Source organism: Centruroides vittatus, unplaced genomic scaffold (genome assembly GCF_030686945.1).
Source record: "Centruroides vittatus isolate TY-2023 unplaced genomic scaffold, ASM3068694v2 contig_680, whole genome shotgun sequence".
Taxonomy (NCBI): domain Eukaryota; kingdom Metazoa; phylum Arthropoda; class Arachnida; order Scorpiones; family Buthidae; genus Centruroides; species Centruroides vittatus.
Window position 1 is genome coordinate 379,415 of NW_027122427.1, and position 23,695 is coordinate 403,109.

Sequence of the window (23,695 nt, forward strand, 5' to 3'; positions counted from 1 at the left end):
ATTAATGTTTGCTCTTGTCATGTTGGCACCAATGGTGGTCTTGGCGTCTATGTAGGAGAGAGTGACAAGTGGTGACTCCGGAAGCAGCTCTCGTAGAAATTTTGCAAGGGCTTTTTCCAGGTGGTAAGTTGGATGTGACCGTTTGTTTACTAAAGGTCGTAATGGCCAGTTCTCTTTATGCGCTTTGGGCTGAAAAAACAGCCTAGGGCAGGCAACATTTGCTGTAGGATCAAGGTGACCAGATAAAGTCAATGCTATTCCTGGTAGTGTTTATAATTTTCTATGCCCTTCGCAGTACCGCTGGTGTTGGGTCTCTGTCCCTCTCCACAGAACATGATTGCAACAGAAAGTCATTGGCTCTAGAGATAAAGTCATTCTCTCTGCACAAAACAAATCTTCTGTCTTTATCTGACACTAAGAGCCTCAGATTGTTCATGGCAAGGAATTGTGTTACTACCTGGTGGTTTCCACGGTTTTTGGTGCACCAGATGATCGCTTTGTTGTAGCAAGCTTCGTGAAGACCTCTAGTTCCATTTGCTGATGCATGGGTGTAGACTGGCAGGACTTTAAGGCCACTAGGGCGGCTGGGACCAGCTGGTCAAAGTTGGAGCTTGAGGGAGGGGGGATATACTTCGGACCCCGTTGCAGCGTGTTGTGCACAATTATTGGCACACTTTCTTCAGTGTAGTTATGATACGGAGTGGCTACTGCCTCCATTTTTTGCGCACAGGAAGAATCGAGTAGCCACTGGAGCTTTTTGCTCAGCTTCTTTTTAGTCTTTTGAGTGGCGACCGAAGCCATACTTTGTATCTTGCCTATTTGAGTGTACAACATGGAGGGGTCACATACCTTGGAAAACTCCAGATATGCCACATAGGTTTTTTTTTTTTTTTTTTTTTTTTGCTTCGCTTCCGGGATGCACTTGCATTTATTTCTAATTAGCTTGGTCAAAAGGGACTGTTCTACCTTCAGAAGCGTCCCTCGAATGCACTCCGGAAACTTTTTGCGCTTAAGTTGTATGTATTTGGGAACTACTCTTTTGGCTCTGCACATTAATAGAAATTGTAGTTGGGCGAGCAATTTTTGCCACACTATCTGAGATAAAATAAGAGTAAAAAATAAATTTTAACTTAACAGTTTTAGTTCTACACTGCTAATTGTTCAACAACATCTTTAATAATAATAATATGAATTACTTTTTATATTAAAAATGATTTTTTAAAATAAATATCTGTTTAATTTTAACAGGGATACTACTACTACAAAAAGAAGGCGAGTTATTCCAGTGTGCAGAAAAAATACTAATGACGTATTATCATCATATTTTCCAAGTTCTTATAATAGAGAAGGTCAAGGTCAAAATCAAGACTCTGACCCTCTCCCAATAAAACCAAAAGATCCATATGAATTTAATGATGAATTTGATGAAGAAAGTCCTACATCTGTATTTCGTAACAGAGTGGATGTATTTGTAAAGGTAAATTAAGAATTTTTTTAGTTTTAAATTTTTTTTGCTATTTTTTGCAATTAAATAATACTTCTCTTTACAATAATACTGTTTTTGATGCTTATTGATTGTATTCACATGCTACATGCGTATTGATTGTATTCACAACTTATTGTACTAGAATCAATAAATAACTGTTGTCCTCTAACTTTTAACTTTAAGGCATTATTTTTCTTATTTAAGAAAATTATTGCCTTTCTCTTAATATCTACAAAACATGCATTAGAAATGTCATTAAACTATTATAATAGTATTAATGGTGGATGTAATTAATACTGCAACAAAATATATTTTTATCAGGTTGTGGAGAAACTTTCCAAACAAATGTTGTGCATGTGTATCATACAGAGATGATTATTATATTTTAAATTTGTTTCTATTCCAATGAAGTTCTTTAAAAATCTTGTTTCATTTTTGTGCTGAACTGATGATGATTAATAATTTTATAACTGAAGAAAGTTTGATTGTGCAAATTTAGAAGTAAGAAACAATAATATTGGAACCATTATTTACAGTTTATATCTATCATTCTGTTCTGGATTTTTTTAAAATAATATATAATGAAATAGCTTAATGTTGTAAATATATGGAAGAAAGAATAGCTATATGAAATAAATCTTCAAGAAACAACTAAATTTTTTTTTTGTTGCCTACAATTATGCAAGGAAATATTGCCAATTTTTTTAATGGGAGGAATCCAAAGCATTTACATTATCAAAATTGCAAATTTTTTATTTGTTAACATCAAATGAGTTTTCTGCAAATGTTTTAATGTTCCTTAATATTCCATATTGTTTGGTGATATCACATTTTTTTCTTTACTTTCTTTCCACTCTTTTAATAACTGAAGGTAAACTTATTGAATGTGTATGTTTCATATTTAAATATCATAAAAAACATAACTAAATAATTCTGATATCTAGATCTAATTGTCACTAAAACTATGAAATTCTTGATAATTTTGTCCATGTTCCAGAACACAAATTTCAGGATATCCCCAAAACACAAGTATTCATTAATTAATCAGTAAATCTCATGCTAACTTTCCTCCTTCGAGTTTTTGAAAATATATTTGATATATTGTACCTTCCAATTTATACTGAAAAGTTTTCAACTTTAATTTGAATCCAGTTTTCAAAAAAATAAGTTAATAGTAAGTTTAATTTATCCAATATGTTGAATTAATCAGATTAAACTGTATTTGATTAAGTTGTCAGAAACAACTTATATATAAATAATAAACCAAATCTAAAATTAATTTTATTGTAATATGCAATGGTGTCTTTTATTCTTAAGAATAATAAATATTTTAATAATTAATATTATTGAATATTTGTTTTAAATGCCTTATCAAAACATTTGTTTAAAATCCACAAAATATTTTAATAATATAGTACAGTAAGACCCCGCTTAACGCGGGGATGCATTTCTAGATGACAAAGCGCTAAACGAAACAGTGTTAAATGAGGTCATTTTAATATGAGTAAATATGGATAGGGGAACATGTGACCAAAAATAAACAAATTTTACTTTAACTTTAAGTTATTTTTTTGTGACGAAGGTCCTAGCTCTTCCGAAATTCCTGTTTTTCTTTTTGTTTTTTTTTTTTTTTTTTTTTGCAATAAAGTTGTGAAGTTTCATTTGTCGCTTTTTTCTTTCCTTAAGCAAATGTTGATAGCAGAAGATTGCATTCAAAATGCCTCATTTTGCTTTTGCACTCCTTTCAAAATGTGGATTGTTTGCTACAATTTGATCAATGATTTCGGTTATCGTTACCAAACTTTTAGTAAGGAAATCTGTAGAGAAAGTTTTTGGGTTCTTTGTCTTCAGAATCTCTATTTTCCAGTTTTACATGAATTCCTTGTTCTGCCAGTTCTTGAAGGTTGTTGTTGGTAAGACACTCACCAGAAACCTGCTGTAACTCCTCAATATCTTGCTCATCTACATCTCCTAGTCCTGCCGTATCGATTAGTTTGACTTTGGTCAACTTAACGATACAGTGATAGGCTTTTCTCGTTGAGGATTCTTGGATTCCTTCAGCCATAACTTCTTCCACACTCTGTTCATGCATTTATCAGTTAATTCTTGCCAAGCGAAGCTGATATTGCCTATGGCATCCATAATGTTATATTTTTTCCAAAATTGCACCAAACATAGATTTAAAGAAAGTACACCTTTTGCTGTTTGGTTTGTGTTTGTAAATAATCATATTATACACGAATCAATGAAATGCTGCGATACTTTAAATCAGTGTAAATTTTGAGCTTTTTTCAGGCTTCAAGCAGACTGCATTATATTGAATCAGCATTAAGTGGGGTCTTACTGTACTTAGAAAAAGTTCATTATAGCAATTTTTCAGTTTTTTCTTAAGTGTGTATGTGTGTGTATATATATATCAGTAGTGGCTTTTATTTTTTATATGGGCCACACATTAATAGTATAAAAGTTAACTGTCTAAAGAAAAGTATTCTGTATTTCCAAAATTACATTGCATATTAACCAAAAATTAATTGTATTTTCTTAAAGACATTCTACTTCAAGCATTTAGTAACACAATATTTTCTTAATATTAATTTTATCCTTTTAATTTCTCTTAGTTTATTGTCATTTTTAATGGGTTTTGTTGTTATTATATATGGAGGAGGTTTTATTTACCTAATAAAATAAATGCCTTTAAATGAATAAATGAAATGAATATTTATCACTTCTTTTGTCAAAGTTCAGGAATTGATTGAACCAATTTTTTTTTGACATCTTTCATACTCGTGGGTAATCATCTTTCATACTCATGGGTATACTACAAATATAATATATTTATAAATTATTTTTAGAATGAAAAATGTCAGTATAATGAATATTAGTTTAATGAATTTATTTTGAATTTTCTGCTAATTTCTTATTCAGCTCTTATGTAAAAATGTTCTGGTTTAACATAATAAAAATTTCATCTGTTATAGAAGAAAAGATTTATTATCAGAAAATCATAAACAAACATCATCAGCCAACCCGTAATATATAAAGCTATCTCCAACCAAAGCCGAAAATATCGGGCTGGAAATGGCTAAATTATAATTATTAAATTTAGCAAGAGATGGTGCCTAACGCTACACTCTATATAACAGAAAATCTATAAATGCATAAATTATTTACTTTTCATAATCAATGAATACTGTTCTGTTATATTGAACAATCTGGCAACCTAATTTTTTAATGTCTAGTTCAGCTGACAACACTAATTTTAATCCTTTATTTCAGCTTCTCTTATTGCATGATGCTATTGTTGTACAGTTATTTCTTTTATGGTTACAAGTGATAATGAAGACAAACAAAAAAAAAGTGAATGCAATTTTCTTCGGAAGAGAAGAAAAAATATAAGATGTACAAAAAAGGATTTAAAAAAAAAGATGCTGCTATGTGGTGTGGACACTTTTTATATTTCTTAAAAAATTACAAAAAAGAATTGTAAAAAATATAGATTTGGAAGACCCAAGGTCAAAGAAGAAAAGAATTCCTACTGGAGACAACAAAACTGTAAATAAGAGGTTTGTTGATGCAAGCTTAAGAATATACCAGTAAATAATCTTATGCTTTGTGAATGTGCATAGTCTTTTGTATTATCATTTGGCTTTAATGATTTCTAGGGAAGTACCGGTTGGCTACATAGATTCAGGAAACAATATAATATTAACTATAAAACAATTTATAGTAAATAAAATGACACACCATATGATGTTGCAGCACATAGATCAGTAGTTGAGTGATTTGTCTGAGAATACTTCTCAGAAGATACATTCAATGCTGATGAGACAGTCATCTCTGTTTTATAAATTGATGCCTAACAAAACTCTTGTATTCAAAGGCAAACATTGAAAACTTTCAATGGAAAGAATAACTGTTGTGTTCCAATTCTCAGGTTCCAACAAACTTCCACCATTAATTATTAGGAAATAAAAAACTTACATTGTTTCAAAAATATGTGCAATTTTCCATGTGAATATTGACATCGTACAAAATTTTGGATAAAGAGCAACATTTTCTATGATTGGATTCTATTATTAGAAACATGTGAAAAGAGGAAAGAGGAAGATACTGCTATTTATTAATTGTTGAGTGCACAAAAGCACAAAAGTCTTCTGAAAAATATTGGACATAAAATATCGTTCTTCTCTTCAAATCACACTTTCATTTTGCAACTTTTTTTTTATCAAGGAATAATAAATGCAGTTAAAATGCACTATCAAACATGGCTAGTGTAAAGAATACTGGCTAACGTTACAGTAGACTTTAACTTTTGAATGACATTTAAAATGCGGACATTAATGTTCTGCTCAGCCTGGAAGTTGCTAAATATAATGGCAATTTCTAACTGTTTTTCTAAAGCAGATATTGTTGTGGCAATCAGTAAAGAAACTGAAGATAAAGACTATATATGGATACTTTAAAACCACTGAGAACATTTATGTGAGAAGTTAAACATATTGAAAGAATTAGTTAAAGATGCCACTTATATTGAAGAAAAGTGATTAACAAAGATATTGTGGCAGAACATGATTCTAAAGATGATTATGATGAACAAGAAGAGGAAGATGAATTTGTAGATGAATCTAAGATTACAATTTTGGGTGCAGTCAACATGACATGACTTCATTTCCTCATGAAACAAAAATTCATATTTGATGGCACACTAGAATGCTGTAATATGGTACATGATTGTATTGAAATAAGTTTGGTTAAACAACACAAACAAAATTTACAGACTTCTTTCAACAGAAAATAATGGCTCTGGGCACCAGTAATAGCAATTAGGCAGCTTCCAACTATTAGTAATACAGTGGTGCCTCGTATAACGTACATCTCGAATAACGGACGCTGCGAACAACGGACTTTCTTCTGGCATAATTGGCGACTGCTCCATGGGTGCGTTAGTGTTTTCCTAACATATTAAACAAACGTAACCGGAGACGTAGTAGCGGAGCTCTGCGTCTCCACTACTACGGGAGTGCACTGCTGTTTGTAGGCATTTAGGAACGACGGTGAAAGAAAGATGGCAGCGCTCGCACTATCGATAGTATCGTGATGGAGGAATCTATAATTCTAAAATATGAGCTTTTAAAGGCAAAAGAAGGGTCCCAATTGTAAAATTTAACCATAAAATGGATTATTTGTTGAAAGAGCATTCAAAATAGCCACGAAAAAATTAGAATGCCGGCTACCATTCGAAAAAAATTCGTAAAGACACTTACATCACCGCGTGCACTAACTTGCGCTTTCACAATTTTTAAATTTTCATTCATAAAACTACATAATGGACCCGGAAACGAAACTATCTGAGCCACGGAAGATGCCATGTTGCTTTTTACCGTAAACTACTGCTACAAGCGGCCGTTTTTGCTGTTTGACGGCGCGCACTCCCCACCAGAATTTAGGAACGTGTTCCGCAGGAATTTTTAAACGGATGTCGCTCGCGCAGAGTTACGCGGAGGAATAAAAGAACGCACCCCATGTTCATTTTTTATGATACAGTGCGGTTATTTTATGCTGCGGAACGAATTAGATGTTTTAACATGTATTTCTATGGGAAAATGCGTTTCGTATAACGGACGTTTCACTTAACGGACGTGCACCTGGAACAGATTAAGTACGTTATATGAGGCACCACTGTACTATATTTTAACTGTTTCCTTATATTATTTCTGATAACTAATAAATAGAGAATAATAAATATATATTCTCTATTTAAATCTTTTATTCTGAAAGAGTGAAATTTTAATTTTAATGAAAAGTAAGTTAATAGATAGATTGCATTTCTAAAACCTTATTTTTTCAAAATGTAGGCATTTTTTATTACAAATAAATTTTTTCATCATTTTCATTTTTGACTGTGCTTCAATACAACAAAATTTCACTCTAATGAAAATAATTTGATGATCCCAGAATTTCTTTATACCACAATTCATTGTCTTAAGAAACACAAAGAGGAAAAACACAATCACAGCACATATACCTCTGATAAAATCGTTTTGTTCTTTATTTTTCTTTATTGGTGAAATCATAAGCTTCAACAGTGTACTTTTTCTGTGAGCAGGAAACAGTTCTGAAGAAAATAGTTTGGCTACAGACAAATGTCCAATAAAATGAAATCTGAGTCATTGTGATATCCTTTAGCCACAACCCCTTTAATTTCAGTCACATTTACTATACTTCGTTTCAAGGTAGGGTCTTTAATAGTGATTTAATAAACAGTTTGAGTAAATTCCCAATGTTTATAAATGTTTCCAAACATTGAAAATTAATTATTTCTTTTTATACAATGGGTTCATTCTTGCTTTGAAATTATATCTAGTTATTGAAGTTTTGTCTAGTCTTTGAAAACTTCTGCTTTTTGATTTCATCCAAAACTAATGATTTTTCTTAATAGAGGAAAAAAATGAAGTGAACAAAAGTGCTAGGAAAAAATATTCTCAATTTTTTATTACAAGATGCATCCTTTTCCAGAATTAGTTTCAACTGATAGACATAACAATAGATGTAAAAGACATTGAGTTATTTTTGCTTGATGAGTGCTTTAATGCCTTCTATTTTTCCACTCACAACTGATGCTTTATCATAGTGTTGAGCAATTAATTAATTTATAGGAATGGCAAAATGATCAGTCTTAAGTATTTAACTCCTACTGTATCATCTGCCATATAACCCTCTAGTTTAGTAAATTTATAAAAGCTGTTCAAAAATTTCTCCTTCAGAAATATATCAAAATATCGTAACATGCTGTTGTTGATTAAGCAAGTTTTTTCATCAGTTTTAATTGTAACAAAATCTTATTTTTTTTCTTTTTTCTTATTTAAATTGTCTTTAACAGATTTGTTAAAGTCTGCCTCTAAAAGCTTATTTTAAATCTTCTTTGAGGTTCTTTTAAATGCAATCATATTTTTAAAATGAATTGGTAAAACTGAGTCTAATTCAGATGTGAAGTTAAGTAAACCTCAAAATAAGCTTTAATTCTGTGATGCATTACTTTTATCTTATCCATACAGTGTTAATTCAAAATCTTCACAGAACTTAATACACATTATTAAATGTAATATATATCTATCTTTTCATTATAAGTGGTAATGTTTTCAAGATACACACTATTTAATTGTTTATGAATATCAGCTTTATAGTCAGTGTTTTAGGTAAGTTTTAGGTAGCTATACCTAAAATTGACTAAATTATGTAGATAACTTGTATGATATCAGACACAGAACTCATTGTTTAAGAGAGTTTGAAATTGTTATATGCAACGTGATTAACTAGAATAGAAGTAGGCAACTGTTATCACGTGTATCAAATGTGACACGTTGACAACTTTTTTCTGACACTCAACCTTGGACTTGCCTTAAAAAATAAATATTTGATATAGTTGCCAAGTTGTATATTTTAATTTAATAGAATATAATTTTATTTAGTAGAACAATACTAAATAAAAATGCAATAAAGGAAAAAAAAAACACTATTAACTGTTGTAGTAATAATAAGTAATGAAAAATGAAACAAACATCCTATTTCCAAGACATCTATCACTGACTTGTAAGCATTTTGCCAATTTAGCAGATTTTCTGCTAAATTGCTTACTTTCCTGTAGCATTATCTAGCTGCTAGACCAAATAGTAATGTGCTCCCAAAAATTTCATTGGTACATGATTTCTGTCATGTACACTTAAAAAGATTGCCCATCCTTGGCTAGAACAGTCAGGTCAAGTTGCCAGGTAAAACAGATTGAGGCTTACTGTATTATAAAAGTTATTGAAATAAGTTTATTTATTTATTTACATTACAGTAGAGTGTCATTAATCCGAATCAATTGGGGACTGGGGTTGTTCGGATTAGTGATTTGTTCAGATGACCGATTATATATGAAAAAATATATTAACCTGTCCGATGTTCAAATTTTTCTCTGTTGCGTGTTGCTTCGTGTTGAATTTTCGTTGATTTTAAGCCTAACGAAAATTTTTATAATAATAATTGAGGCTATTGTATCGTTAAAAATTATTTCTTTATTTTGTACAAACAAAATGAATATATTGAAAAATATAAAAACATGAAAATTACACTTTAGAAGTAAATCTAGTATCAAAAACGTTAGATTTAGCACGACACAGTCCGACTGAAAATCGTTTGGATTAACGACTCTCTACTGTATATACATTAATAAAACTAATCAAATAATTTTATTTTGGGAGGCCTGTGCTTCTTGGAAGAAGCCACCAGTGATATACATATCATTGTCAGTAGCTGATTAGAAGGAATGACTAATTAATTAGTCCAATAAAATGATTATAGGCAATTATTTTATTCTATATTTTTTGAAGCACTGAAAAAATCTTTGTCACAAGACTTTTTTCAGATGAAAGAGAAAAGGTATTGGCTGAAATATTTTTAGTAATTACCATTGAATAAATCTCAAATGAAGTGTAAAAATTAGAAAATGATGAAACTTTTTGTGAGAGGTGTTTTAAAAAGAAAATAATTTGTTATCCACATAAATGCATGAGAGAGAAATTTTATTTATTTATATTCAATATCATGTAAATGTTGAATATAATCAAAAAACTGTACTTTCAACTTTTTTTCATTTATCACTTTATCACTTAAAACTTTATCAGGCATGTTTATTGTAATTGACAAAAAAGAAATTGCAGAAATTAAATTATTCCATTATTGTAATAGTCTAATTTGAAGAATTTTTATATATATTTCCTGTTTTATTAACAGGAAGAGGAGAAACCAAAGGATTCTGTAATGCCACCAACTCCTGAAGCTCAAGCACCACCTCCAACTACACAAGACATTCCTAAACAAAACTTTATTACTGAGCAGTTAAGTGTAGCATCTCCTCCCACTCCAAGAAACCAAGTTTCAAGTTTTACTCGAGAACAAGATTTACAAGTGACTGGGACTTACAGAGATCTTGAACAGATTTTTGATACTTCATCATCTGATGACAATGATGATATGGTAAGATAAAAAATTTTTTGTGAATAAATTAGTAAATTTAATTATCAAAAAATAGACAAAATCCTAAAATTATATAATGTAAATACTATAATTTGTATTGATAATCTCTGAGTGCTGTTTGTGTTTGAAAGTGGGTGCATGTTGTTTGTAAATTTAACTCATAATTACAAACTTGTTAAATAGCTTTTCTTTCATCTAAAGCCAACAATTATATCTTTAGAGAATGTTAAAAATACTTCACATGCTGCAGAAATTCATTAATCATTGCAGCTTCTCCCAAAAAGCACTAAAGACATGTATAAGCATATCTTTTCTTTAGTTCTCCTTCATTCTCTTTTTTGTGCATCAGTCCATTCTTTCATTGATATTATTATGCATTTCTACTTGAACTTTTATTTTAAAATTTGATAATTTTTCAATAATTTCTTTTTCTACTCTATATAATAACTATCACAGAACTATTTAGAAGCTGAGTGATTGACCTTGAAACTTGTGGTGTGAATGGATCTCATTGTCGTCATATTTTTTGTATATAATTTGTTATAGTTTATTTTGGCGTATCACTATTATTATCAGATAAAAGTTTAAGAGTACTGTCTATCGGTGTTAATAAAGTAAGACTTTATTCATGCTGATATACAGTGCTCTTAAACTTTTATCTGATAAGAATCTGATGTGACAAAATAATTATTTCTTTTACATTATTATAATATATTTATAATATCTCTAATGAAAAATGAGCTTTTCAAAAGTCATTTTTGATGACAATTAAGAAACATGACTTAGTAATTGAAATGCTAGTGGTTTATAAAGCTCTTTTCATTGCTATAAAGTGAATTTTAAAGGTTAAAATAATTATACATTTAAGGCTCTGAAAATCATTAAAAACAAGAAAATAGTTCCAGCTTACTGTGTAATGTAATGTCGATCATCATTACTTTCTACCATTTTTCCAGAATATTTGGCATTTATTATTATTATTATTATTATTAAGATATATAAAAACATTAAATAAACAAAATGATACAATAGTTTTGTTGTTTTGGTGGCAATTTTGTATTTTCAACACTTACAAAATGAGGTTTTTTTTCATATTCTGTTTATCCTATTTCACTTATTTTATAATTAAATCTAAAATGAATGGTTAGTGGAAGTGAAACAGAAAAAACAACATTTTGAAGTTTGAGATGTACCTTCTAAACTGCATCAATATGTAGTTTAGAAGGTACTGTACAGTACATGCTAAGTAACATGCTTTCAACAACCTCTTCGGAGGTGTAAATTACATGAAGATTTTATTTCTGTTTTAGCAATTTTTGATTTTATGTACATTAATACAGGATTATCTATTTAAAGATGAAGTTTTAGTTAATTATTGTTGAATGATTTTAATTCTATAAATTATTTTTTATAAATTAAATATAAAAATTTTAAACATTTTTATTACAGTTTCCACCTCCTTCAACACCCAGTTCAACAAAAATGGCAAATACACCAGAAGAACCCTTCTCAGGAAAAGCAAATAAAAATAGTACAAGTTGCACAGGAATTCTTGGTAAGTTAATAAATCATTATTTATATTGTACACTTTGTCCAATTTAATTACATTAATATAAAAATTGTATCACATATCATTCAAGAAATATATGTGTGAAAAATCTTTATATAATTTTAATTTGTTTGAAAAAAGTTTTATAACACTTACCTAAAAATGTTTAAATAAACTTTACTAAATATGAAGATTAATTTATAAAAAAGAAAACACAGTCTTAAGGGCTAAAGTCTGAAAGCAAAGACGACAATACCTGGTTGATGGAAAAGTTAGTATAATTTTTTCTTCCTTGTGCTATCAGTTTTCATTAAAGTAAACCTTATGAAAAGCACTTCATAATTTGAAAATTTCAATACTCTAAAATCCATGAGCAAATTTGAAACAACATGCATGCTTACTTGAATTTAAAAAAATATATATATTAAATAGCAAAGTTTACACTTACAAATTGTCAATTTTTGTATGGAAGTTTTCCAAAACTGTGTTGGAATGAAACTGGAAGTTGTGTTGTACAGGGGATATCCCCAATTTTCAAACCATGTTGTAGAAGTACTTGTTGTGCAGGGATACCTGTACTATAATTCAGATTGTATGAAAAATACCTGATTTACTGATTGTTTCATTGTAACATAATTTCTATATTTTATTTGAAAATTAATTTTATTTAAACAAAATAAAATTAATTTTCAAATGAAATATTGCTGATTACCTCTGTTTATTTATTTTACTTTTAGCTTGAATTCATTCAAAATTGTTAAGTTCTAACTTATGATTTTGATTATTTTCCAAAATCCTTGTAATTAATTTAAATGGTCTTAAACAAAATTAAATCAAATTCCAATGGATTGTAACAAATAAACAATTCATGTTTTCAAAAAAAAGAAAATGTAATAAAATGAAAATTTCAGTTACTGGTTACATACCACTGACTTCGGTATCTTAAATACTGCCACCATATCCACCACACACATATTGCTTTCATGCTTTGTGATAAGTTCTCTTTTTACCTCAGTCATTGGTATTAAAACCTTCCTTTTAGACTTCATTGCTCCCACACTTCTCGAATGCTTGGTTTATAAGTGAAGATTATATTGGGTTGAACAGTAGAAAGTTTTTGCATATTTTTAACATCTGGCATTATTTAACATAGATGTGCGATATAATTATAACACTTTAATATATTATTGCTAAGATGAGATTGTATTCTTTGTTTAAAAGCTTATTTTAAACTTTTTACTTCATATTTTGTTTGAATAAACTCAAGTTGAAATGTCTTCAGGTAAAAAGCATATTGGTTGTATTATGCTTTATGAATTTCGGTAAGGATATAATGTCATACAAACAGTAAAAACAATTTTTTTAATTGTAATTTGTTCGAATATGATGCTGCTAAACTTCATACATGAACTTCGAATGTTGTTTAAAAAGTTCCATTTGGGAAATTTTGAACTAAAGGATACAAAACATAAGGAGCACCAAAAACTGTCAACAAAGAAAAATTGCAGGAAGAAATTGTTCAAATTTAATGAACAACACATAATATCATAACATATATATATAACCAAACACTCCAAAAATAAAGCAAAAAAGCACATTGAAAACATATGAATGTAATGCAAGAGCGACAGACAACTTGGGCACACAATAGATTGAGTTTTTGCTTTGAGCAAATTTTTTGACTACATATGCAGTTCCTCCAAAGTGAAATTTTTGTCAAATTTAACATTTGAAGTTAGTCATTTAAAGTATGACAACAATAAATTTAGAATTATAACCCTGAATATAATTTTTACTTAATCTAATGAATTGTAAGTATCAAATTATTATTAAGAATATTGATGATTTTTATCATGAAATATTAAATTATCAAAAGATGATAATTTTACAAGGTTCAACGTAATGTTTGGCCATGGCAATCAGTTTTTACATGGACATATAATTTCCTTTAAACTAGTTTAGAGAAATTTTATTTAAATTTTATAATTAAAGAAATGTATATTTACAACAATTCCTCAAGTAACACTTCTTTAATCATACTCAAAATAAAATCAGAAGATTATTTTTATCGCAAGATGAGATTTTAAGAATAAAAATGATGATATATGTAGAATCATATTTGTTTAGACAATATATTTGAACTGATTGACTTACTTATTGGGATCTTGAATAAGTTCTCGCTGTTTTTTCGTAAAAATTAATGCTTTATTTAAAAAAAGTCATACAAAACATGTTACTGAAAGTATTGTCCATCACTAGCCACTACTTTCTCCCATCGTTCTGGCAGCATTTGAATTCCACGTCAGAAAAATGATACGTCTTTTGAGGCTATCCAAGAATCAACCCAATTTTTGGCATCTTCATAAGAATGGAAGTGCTGCTCAGCCAGGCCATGTGCCATCGATCGGAACAAGTGATAATCGGAAGGGGCAATGTCTGGTGAATACGGCGGGTGGGGTAGGACTTCCCATTTAAGTGTTTCCAAGTAGGTTTTCACCGGTTGTGCAACATGTGGCCGAGCATTGTCATGTTGCAAAATCACTTTGTCATGTCTCTGCTCGTACAATGGCCGTTTTTCTTTTAATGCTTGGCTCAAACACATCAATTGTAGTCGATAGCGATCTCCTGTGATGGTTTCATTCGGTTTGAGCAGCTCATAATAAACTACACCTAGCTGATCCCACCAAATGCAGAGCAGAAGCTTTGAGCCATGGATATTCGGCTTTGCCGATGATGTTGATGCATGGCCAGGCTTACCCCATGATTTTCTACGCTTAGGATTATCGTAGTGAATCCACTTTTCATCCCCAGTCACGATACGATGCAGAAAACCTTTCCTTTTCTGCCGTTGAAGCAGCTGTTCACATGTGAAAAGACGCCGTTCGACGTCTCTCGGCTTCAACTCGTGCGGCACCCAATGTCCTTGCTTTTGAATCATTCCTAATCCTTTCAAACGTTTTGAAACTGTTGTATGATCAACTCCTAATGATTCTGCAAGTTCAGCTAGCGTCTGACATGAGTCTTCATGAAGTAATGCCCCCAATTCCTCGTCTTCAAACTTTTTCGGTGCGCCAGAACGTTTTTTATCTTCAATGTCAAAATCATTATTTTTGAAGCGTCTAAACCAATCTCTGCATGTTGTTTCCGACAGAGCATGGTTACCGTAAGTTTCAACAAGAATTCTGTATGCTTCAGCTGCAGATTTTTTTTGAATAAAATAGTGCAATAAAATTCCCCGCAAATACTCTTTTTTTGGCACAAAATGCGACATTTTTAACACCACGAGAAAAAAAGTTGTTAACACTTTGGTGAAATGACATATACTGATTTTCAAGGTCGCTTATTGTACTTCCTTACAGATGCATCACCATCTAAAAATACACGCACACAGTTCTAGTAACGCCACCTGCTGTAAAACAGTGAGAACTTATTCAAGGTCCCAATAGAACTGAAATGTTTTATAATTATATATTTCAATAGCTCTTAATATATTAGAAATAAATTTATTATATATGTGATTAATGAATAAAATTGTGTATCCTAGACCTATTTGGTATATTTAAGAAAATTCATACTGTTTTATTAGAAAAATGTTTTTGATTCTGTTTTTGAATAATATGATAAAATCTAATCTAGGTACAGCAGAATTGACTCGCATGTTTCCAACACCGCCATCTCTAGAACATAATGCTGCTCCATCACCATCTGGACCTTTGGGAGGAACTGATATGACTGTTTTGGACAGTGCCGATTCATATGCATATAGAGATAGATCAGATATTTATCCAGATACTTATGGAAGTCCCAATATTGAACCAGTTAAGGTAAGTAATTAATGTTAAAATTTGTTTTAGATTCTAGACAAATTAGTTTTTATAGATTTACTTACTATATACTCATTACGAAGTTACACACCTAGATTGAATTGTGCAATTACTGCAAGATTACTGTAACAATTGTGTGTCAGACAGGCAAGTAAATTGATACAAGTTGTGTCCCAATTGCAACCTGGGTAATTGCTTTGTCTTCAAGGAAAAATCCCTATCAGTTGACTTGATGGGAAAATTTCTACTGTCTTAGTGGGGAGTATTGTGCTCTGTCCTTGAATTCAGGCTTCTCAAAGGTTTTGCTTTCCCAATCGGACATTCTGGTTGGTCATTATCTCCATCTTCTACCTTTCTGATTGGTCCCTAGTTTGTTGCCAGGGCCATTTCAGACAGAATTCAGAGATTGGACACTGGACGAAGATGTTTATTGAATTGGTGCGAATCCACCTGTAATTCAGAGTCAAGCGTTTTTAACCTGATTGTAAATATTACCAGTTAAAACAGATTTTTGGTTTCAGACTCTAGTTGAGATCTCTCAAATAATTTTGAAACGGTCTGTTTTATTTACAATCATCAGTCTTACATTTTTTAATAGTTAAATTTCAATAAAAACTGAAATTGAAGTAAGTTATTTGTGATGAATCAAAATTGGCCCAAACCAAATGTAACATTTCACACATACATATATCAATAATGCATAATTTTTGTTATACAATATACAGTGACTGCTGTTTATGAGGCTTTTTAAAAATTTTAGTATTAGCATTTGGGTTACAGAACTATTACAAACAAATATATTAGGTCACGTGAGCAAAAAATTTGAGAAATACAGTAGACCTGCGGTAATCCAACAAACATTTTGCAAGGCGGTGTCGGATGATCGAATTTGTCGGACTATAGAGTACTGCCACCAACCCCTTGTAGTCTGAAACTTTTTTTAAAAGGAGTACCTTGTAATTCGACAAATTACATACTTATAAAAATGGTAAGATCAAATCTACATGTACTACATAATATACAATATGGGACTTAGTGAATTAAACAACACAATAGATAGCATAGGGTTTATTATAAAATTAACGTCATTAATGCTGTAGCACTTGCAAAAAAATAATAACTAAACATATTGATGTCAATCAATTACATACAACATATGTAAGTATTTCCAAGGTACATACTATGTATGATCTTAATTTGAAAATGGATAAACAAATAAATTTATGGTGCATGCAAATATTCGTCAATTTTCTATTGTTTTACATTGTCTAAACGCTAGAGTAAGGCCTTGTCTCTCAGTCTCCTCGGAAGTAAAAGTTTGTTGTACGATGCACCATCATTCTCTTCAGACTGTTGCATACCAAACTGCATATAGGCATGTCGGATTATAAGGGGTTCCAGATTAGACAGGGGCTGGATTACCAAGGGTCTATTGTACTGCACTGTACAACTAAGACGTAATTGGTGGCTTTAGACAAAAGAAAAGATATTTGATGAATTTGTAATTATGAATTAAAATCAGCAGATAACCTGTATTCACTTTCAAAAATAAACTTTTAAGTACTACAGTTAACACATGAAATTGCAAATATTTTTGTGTTTATTTTTAATGACATTCTATAAATTTTTATTTTTAGCTAATAAAGATATCTCATATTACTATATTCTACTTGATTAAATAAAAATAAAAATAACCTGTAAATTAATTTTATACTTATTATTTTTTCTTCCTTTAAATACATATTAGAGATTTTTTAATTTTACAGTAAAAAACTTCAAAAAAGTTTCCACAGTATGCAGAATGTCAAAAAATAAATAATAATAATTTAATTTTGTGACATGTTCATTACTTTGCAGTATAACAAGTTATTTATTATTATTCTAATTAGCACATTGACTAAGAATTTATTATTTAAATGACTGAATATTATATAAAAATATTTTAACTTATTATTGTCGATTGTAGGACTGGTCATACGTATTTAAGCCAGCAGTACAGCAAAAATTTGTTGGCTCTAAAAGATATTCACCAATTTTAATACTGCCAAGCAGCCACTTGCCTCCTATATCATTATCATCGGAATGTATTTATAAAATATCGTGGCAACAGCATCCGATGACCACTCCTGTTTCGACAGGTATATGTGGACCTGGGAATTTAACAACACCTGCAGACAGGCATCCAAATCCAGTGTAAGGATCATTTAATTTTTCTCTCTCATTATTTTTTGCAAGTTAAAAGCATATAATAAATTAACTAATACTTGTTTTAATATTTTGATTAATAGATATGTTGACCATATGAAAAGTGTTTGTAGAAATGAAGGCCAACTTTCAACAGCATGGATGTTAAAGTGTAAAAGGTAAGAATGATATTTAAATCATTAAAAATAAAAAAAATACTTTAATTAACTGAGTCTAAATTAATTTATTTTAATTTGAACAGAAATCAATATCAAACTATGCCCCCATCAGAAAATGAGAGAATGATGTTTCCTGTTGAGTCAACCTTAGATCAAAGAAACTTGTCATCAAATTATGATTTACAGTCACCTGCCTCCAGTGCCTCATCATATCTGAATAAGCATTTGAATTCTATTGATAATAGTAGCACTATATCTGCCATACCTGAAGCCCATAGTTTACTTGTTAACTTAGTTTTGTCAGATTCAATGCTCAATCTCTTTAAAGACCATAACTTTGCCAGCTGCACCTTGTGTGTTTGTAACATGAATATCAAAGGTGCAGATTTTGGTATATATCTCCCAAGTTATCTTGTTCCATCTGGTACTGAAGAGCCTCAGGAGAAATGCACTTGTGGATTTAGTGCAGTTGTTAATCGTAATCTCAGTCATTGTTCGGGATTATTTTATGAAGATGAAGTTGAAATAACTGGTATTCATTACGAAGCGATAAATAGAAGAAGGCGTAATCTTTCCTCTGTTGAAACTTCTGTTAAGAGAAATATGGAAAGTCGGACAATAACAAGTGAGAACAAAGAAGACGTCGGACAAGTGGACCAACTTCCATGTACCATTATTGATTTGATGACCGTTCAGTGTTCCACTTTATACTCTACGTGTTCATTGTTTTTTAAAGCCGTTCAATTACATGCAACCGAAAGAATTCATCCTCAGTATAATGCTCTTGAAATGTCGGATGGTTGCGAAATTTGTTTTCTTGGTTTAGATACGGGAAAGCAAGCTATAGACAATATCAATACCAATAAATTAGATGAGAATTTAAAGTCAACTTCTCTACATAAGTGGCCTTATTTACCAGGTAAATGATAAATTTTTTATAATTACTAATTATACAATTTTCTAGTTAAAGAATAATATATTCAAATTTGAACTTATTTAATGTATATTAGTTTACTATTCGCATAGTAATATGCAAACTTTAGGATCAAGCATTGTAAATGTAAATTTTTAATTTTTTAAATATTTATATTGAAATCACAGGAGCTCCTCAACTTATGAACTTTCAGACTTACAAACAATTTGACTGTATGTCTAAAACTTAAATTTGTGGATATTCTCTTGCTGGTCATTGGGTGATGTTAAACTCAGTCTTTAACCAGTAATAAATAATTAGTGTGGATTTTATTTCTATCACATATTGTCGTTTTTTGCTTTCACGCAAATTATGATGTTCCATTGCTGCTCATGAAGTGGCATTGAAGTTGGTAACATTGAAGTAACAGCATTTTTCTCTATTGTTTGCAATTTTTATAAACTTTTACAATTAATTCTTCAGAAATGCATCAAAAATGTAATAGTAAATCTAGTAGTGGAGATAAATGCAAGAAGTGTCACTCTGTTACCATGAAAACTAAACCTGTCCTTACAAAATTAAGCACATTAGGTAAAAAATAATCTGCATTGAATGCAGATTATTTAGCTTAATGTGTTCTACTAAGTACATTGAAGGATCAAACACTAACAATACATGGTTATTCTGTGTGCAGATGTACTTTTCTATGGTTTTGACTTTTGACCACACCTGATCCTAACCTGTTCGCAAGTAGTGTGCCTTTATTTTTAATTAATATTGATATTTTGTTCAAAATTAATATGACTATATATTAAAAAGACAGGTTTTTTTATAATTTCCTCTTTATTCATTTTTTATCTGATTAGATGATGATAATGTTCATAACTTAAACATTAACATTATTCAAATTTTTGTTCCAAGCTGATAATCCAAAGCTTTATTTTCAAAAGATGAATTTTGTATTTTTCATCTACAGTTACTTTTAATGTTGAAATTACATAACCAAATTTAAGATTAACATTTTAGTAAAAAAACTAATTAGTACTTAATTTCTAACAATTTCTAGTAGTTTTCTTTATATCTAAGAAAGTTATTAAAATTATATATAAATACTGATAATTTTTATACTTGAATATATTGTCAAACATCAAAATTAGAATTGAAAATTATTATAAATATCTTATATAATATTTATTGTTATCCATATTTTTGTTTTTAGTGAAACTTCCAGTCAGTAGTCATGACACAGTTCATTTATTAAGGCTTCTTCAACCATTATTACAAGAAGCAGTTCAGAAGAAAACTTCTCATCGGGAAAACTCTCAAATGTGGGAAATAACTTATACCGTTTCTGGTCCATTGACATGGAGACAGTTTCATCGTTTAGCTGGAAGAGGTAACTGCTTTCTCAAAACTTTTATTTATATAGTAGTTAAAAAATATTAAATATAATACATCTCAAAGCCCAAAGTTATATTAAATAAACCCACCAAATTTAGATATGAGATGGCACCTAACACTTACCTCTATACCAAATTCATTTATATTTATTATTTAATTATAGCTATTTATTAGCCCGATTATTTAGGCGTTGGTTGGTTTATTTAAAAAATATTTCTATCGATAATTGGTAATTTGTTCCTATAAGTAATCAGTGTGCTATATTGGACATGTTTATTGCCCATTACAATATTATATTCAATACTTAATTGTTTTACTGTGTGATTAGCAAATGTGATGTGTTTGGGTTTTAAAATAATTTGTTAATATGCTACTTTTTGCCATTTTAAGTACCAATATCATAAGCCTGAGACTGGCTGACTTATTATATCATTATTTAAAAATTTTTCAATAAATATTTTTATCAATATTATATTTCATTTTTAATTTATTTATAGGAACAGAAGATCAGTGTGAACCACAACCAATTCCATCTTTACTTGTTGGATATGATAAAGACTGGCTTGCATTATCACCATTTGCAGTAAAGTTTTGGGTAAGTGTGGTGATATAACTTATTTATTTATTTTTTTAAATTAAATAACAAGAAAATTATATGTTAGACTAATGGTTTTTAGGGTTTAACTGATTTCTGGAAATCTGTTAAGTAAATCATCCATACACACTCAGTATTATAAATTGAAATTATAATCTCTTAATGTAAAATGATTGATAAAATTTTAAGCAAGTTAATTCTTATTAGTGAATAGACATGACAATTTGTGCAAACTTCTAATTGCAATTAACAAGTTTAATTGAGTTGTAATAACTAAGATTTCCTTAAATATTGAAAAATCAGTCAAAATTTTGCAAACTCAAAGTTGTTACCTTGTGTTTATTTTAAGTCATCTGTAATTTTAAATGAATAAAAAATGATAATTTTATTTCTTATAATTCAATATTATGTATAATTTAAATAAAATTAGACTGTTTTACTTTTTGGCCTGATATCATATCAAAACACTTCTTGTCTGATTCTTTATTATAGAAAGGTTGCCACACCTGGCATAAATGATTGTAAGTCATGATGTGTACATATCTGATTATTTATTATATCAAGTCAGATCTTAATAAAAACTGAGCCTTAATTTTTTAAATAAAATAAAGATTTATTAATAAATATTTTATAATATAACTTTTTTTAAATTATGTTTTTTAGGATAAATTGCTACTAGAACCGTACTCAATGACAAGGGATGTTGCTTATATAGTTGTGGCTCCTGATAATGATTTTATTCTTGGTCACGTGAAAACATTTTTTAAAGAGCTCAGTAATATATACGAACTTTGCAAGTTGGGAAGGCATTGTCCGATTACCAAAGTTTTAAGAGATGGCATAATGAGAGTCGGAAAAATAGCGGCAAAAAAATTGGCAGACGAGCCAGTAGACGAGTGGTTTAATCAGATAGGCAATGGTCCTGTGGCCAGCAAGTTAAAATTATATGCACAGGCATGTCGCCATCATTTAGGTAAATATTGCAATATTCTTGATGTTATAATTAAATATAAATATAGTAGCAATTTTAAAAGAACTGTTCTCAAAGTTTTTTTAATTAATACAATAAGTAAAATGTACATTTGGATGGAATATGAGAAATTTTGATTACAGAAATATTGGAAAGGCTATTTTATTTATTGTATTTCTTGTAAAAATAATGATAAATTAATTGTTTTTAGTGATGATAACATTCTTATTAAAGTTAGAATAATAGTTAAACTAAAAGATAATTGTTTTAATAATATATTTAATATTAATTATCTGTTTTTAGTAAATTTAAGTACAGTACAATTACAATTTATGCAAGACTACTTATAAAAAATACACGAAACTCAGGAAGAGTGTAATTCTGTAAATATAAATGTATACTAGTAAAAGTAATTTTAGTCTTTATATGTGTAATATGATTTATTTATCATCAAAACTTATAAGATCATGTTTTTTCAGAATTGTATAATAATAAAATAAGATAAATTACAACTGCATTGACATTGACTAGAAATACTGTGATCACTTGCAGTAGTGGTGATTTTCCGCACCTACTAGTTTTTTGCAGGCATTTTTCACCAAATTGTCTTACTTATCTGAGCTTCCATGATGTCCTCATGCTACATGCTATCCATCTAATTGTATAAAAATTTTAATTAAAAAAAAAACATTTTTTTCACTTATCACAGGCCATCAAAAAAACTACTGCAATAAAAATCACACCTTACATATGCAATTGTGTACAATTTTGTGTATTGTTACATGATTATATGCATAAGGTGGTTTTAACTCTGATGTCATTTTTAATGACATCACGGAGGTTTCGTAATTGCTGCAAGAGGTAATCATGATATCATGTGTAACTGGGGCATGACTATGTCTGGGACACTATGAGCTTTAACAGTTTGTGACTTTGTGCCAGAAAAAACAGAAAAATCATTTTCTTATTCTTCTGAGAAACGCCTAAACCCTTCCACTGTTTATTTCCAGCTGAACTTGTTTTATATTTTGTCCATGCTGTTGCAAAGTTTGAAAGACTTCCTTCCTAATTATGGTCATTGTTCTGTATAGTAAATAAATTAAAAGATAATATATCTATCTGATATGGTATAGTAAAATGCTAATAGAAAATGATGTAAGCAAACATACTTCAAATTTTTGATTAATAATAATAAAGTTATAATCTAGTTATAAGTAACTAGAAAATTTGGGAAGATAGAGATGTGTGGAATGGAGCAGATAGAATATAATTTGTCTGTATATTTAAAATTTTGGTTGTTTTTCATTTTCTTTCTTTTTTTAATACATCATAAGCTTATAGTTTAATAGAAAAAACTTGGTAACTATTTAATTTATTTTGTTTATTTCTTGCTCTATCTATGAATTGAACTATTATTATTACTATTTATTGGACATGAGTCGATAATTAGGATTATAAACAAAACACTGCGGCTTTGTTTTCAATAATAGTTTAATTTCTAGTTATCTTTTTCATAAAGAAAATTCAATGCAGTTTCTTTCTGTTTAATTTCATAAACATCAATCAATAATGTCAA

At 29.6% G+C, this 23,695-nt stretch overlaps 1 protein-coding gene across 2 annotated transcripts in view; it reads left to right on the top strand.

The window, feature by feature from the left end:
• The window catches only part of skd (mediator complex subunit skuld), a 166,403-nt gene that overhangs the window by 112,539 nt on the left and 30,169 nt on the right, over window positions 1–23,695 (top strand). For both annotated transcript variants that reach the window (XM_067276197.1, XM_067276196.1), the window contains exons 10-19: window positions 1,249–1,477; window positions 10,262–10,504; window positions 11,954–12,059; window positions 15,690–15,877; window positions 17,844–18,070; window positions 18,166–18,240; window positions 18,324–19,159; window positions 20,373–20,549; window positions 21,052–21,149; window positions 21,813–22,122. In XM_067276197.1, the coding sequence (XP_067132298.1) occupies window positions 1,249–1,477; window positions 10,262–10,504; window positions 11,954–12,059; window positions 15,690–15,877; window positions 17,844–18,070; window positions 18,166–18,240; window positions 18,324–19,159; window positions 20,373–20,549; window positions 21,052–21,149; window positions 21,813–22,122 (2,489 nt within the window). The remainder of the gene's footprint in view (window positions 1–1,248; window positions 1,478–10,261; window positions 10,505–11,953; window positions 12,060–15,689; window positions 15,878–17,843; window positions 18,071–18,165; window positions 18,241–18,323; window positions 19,160–20,372; window positions 20,550–21,051; window positions 21,150–21,812; window positions 22,123–23,695) is intronic.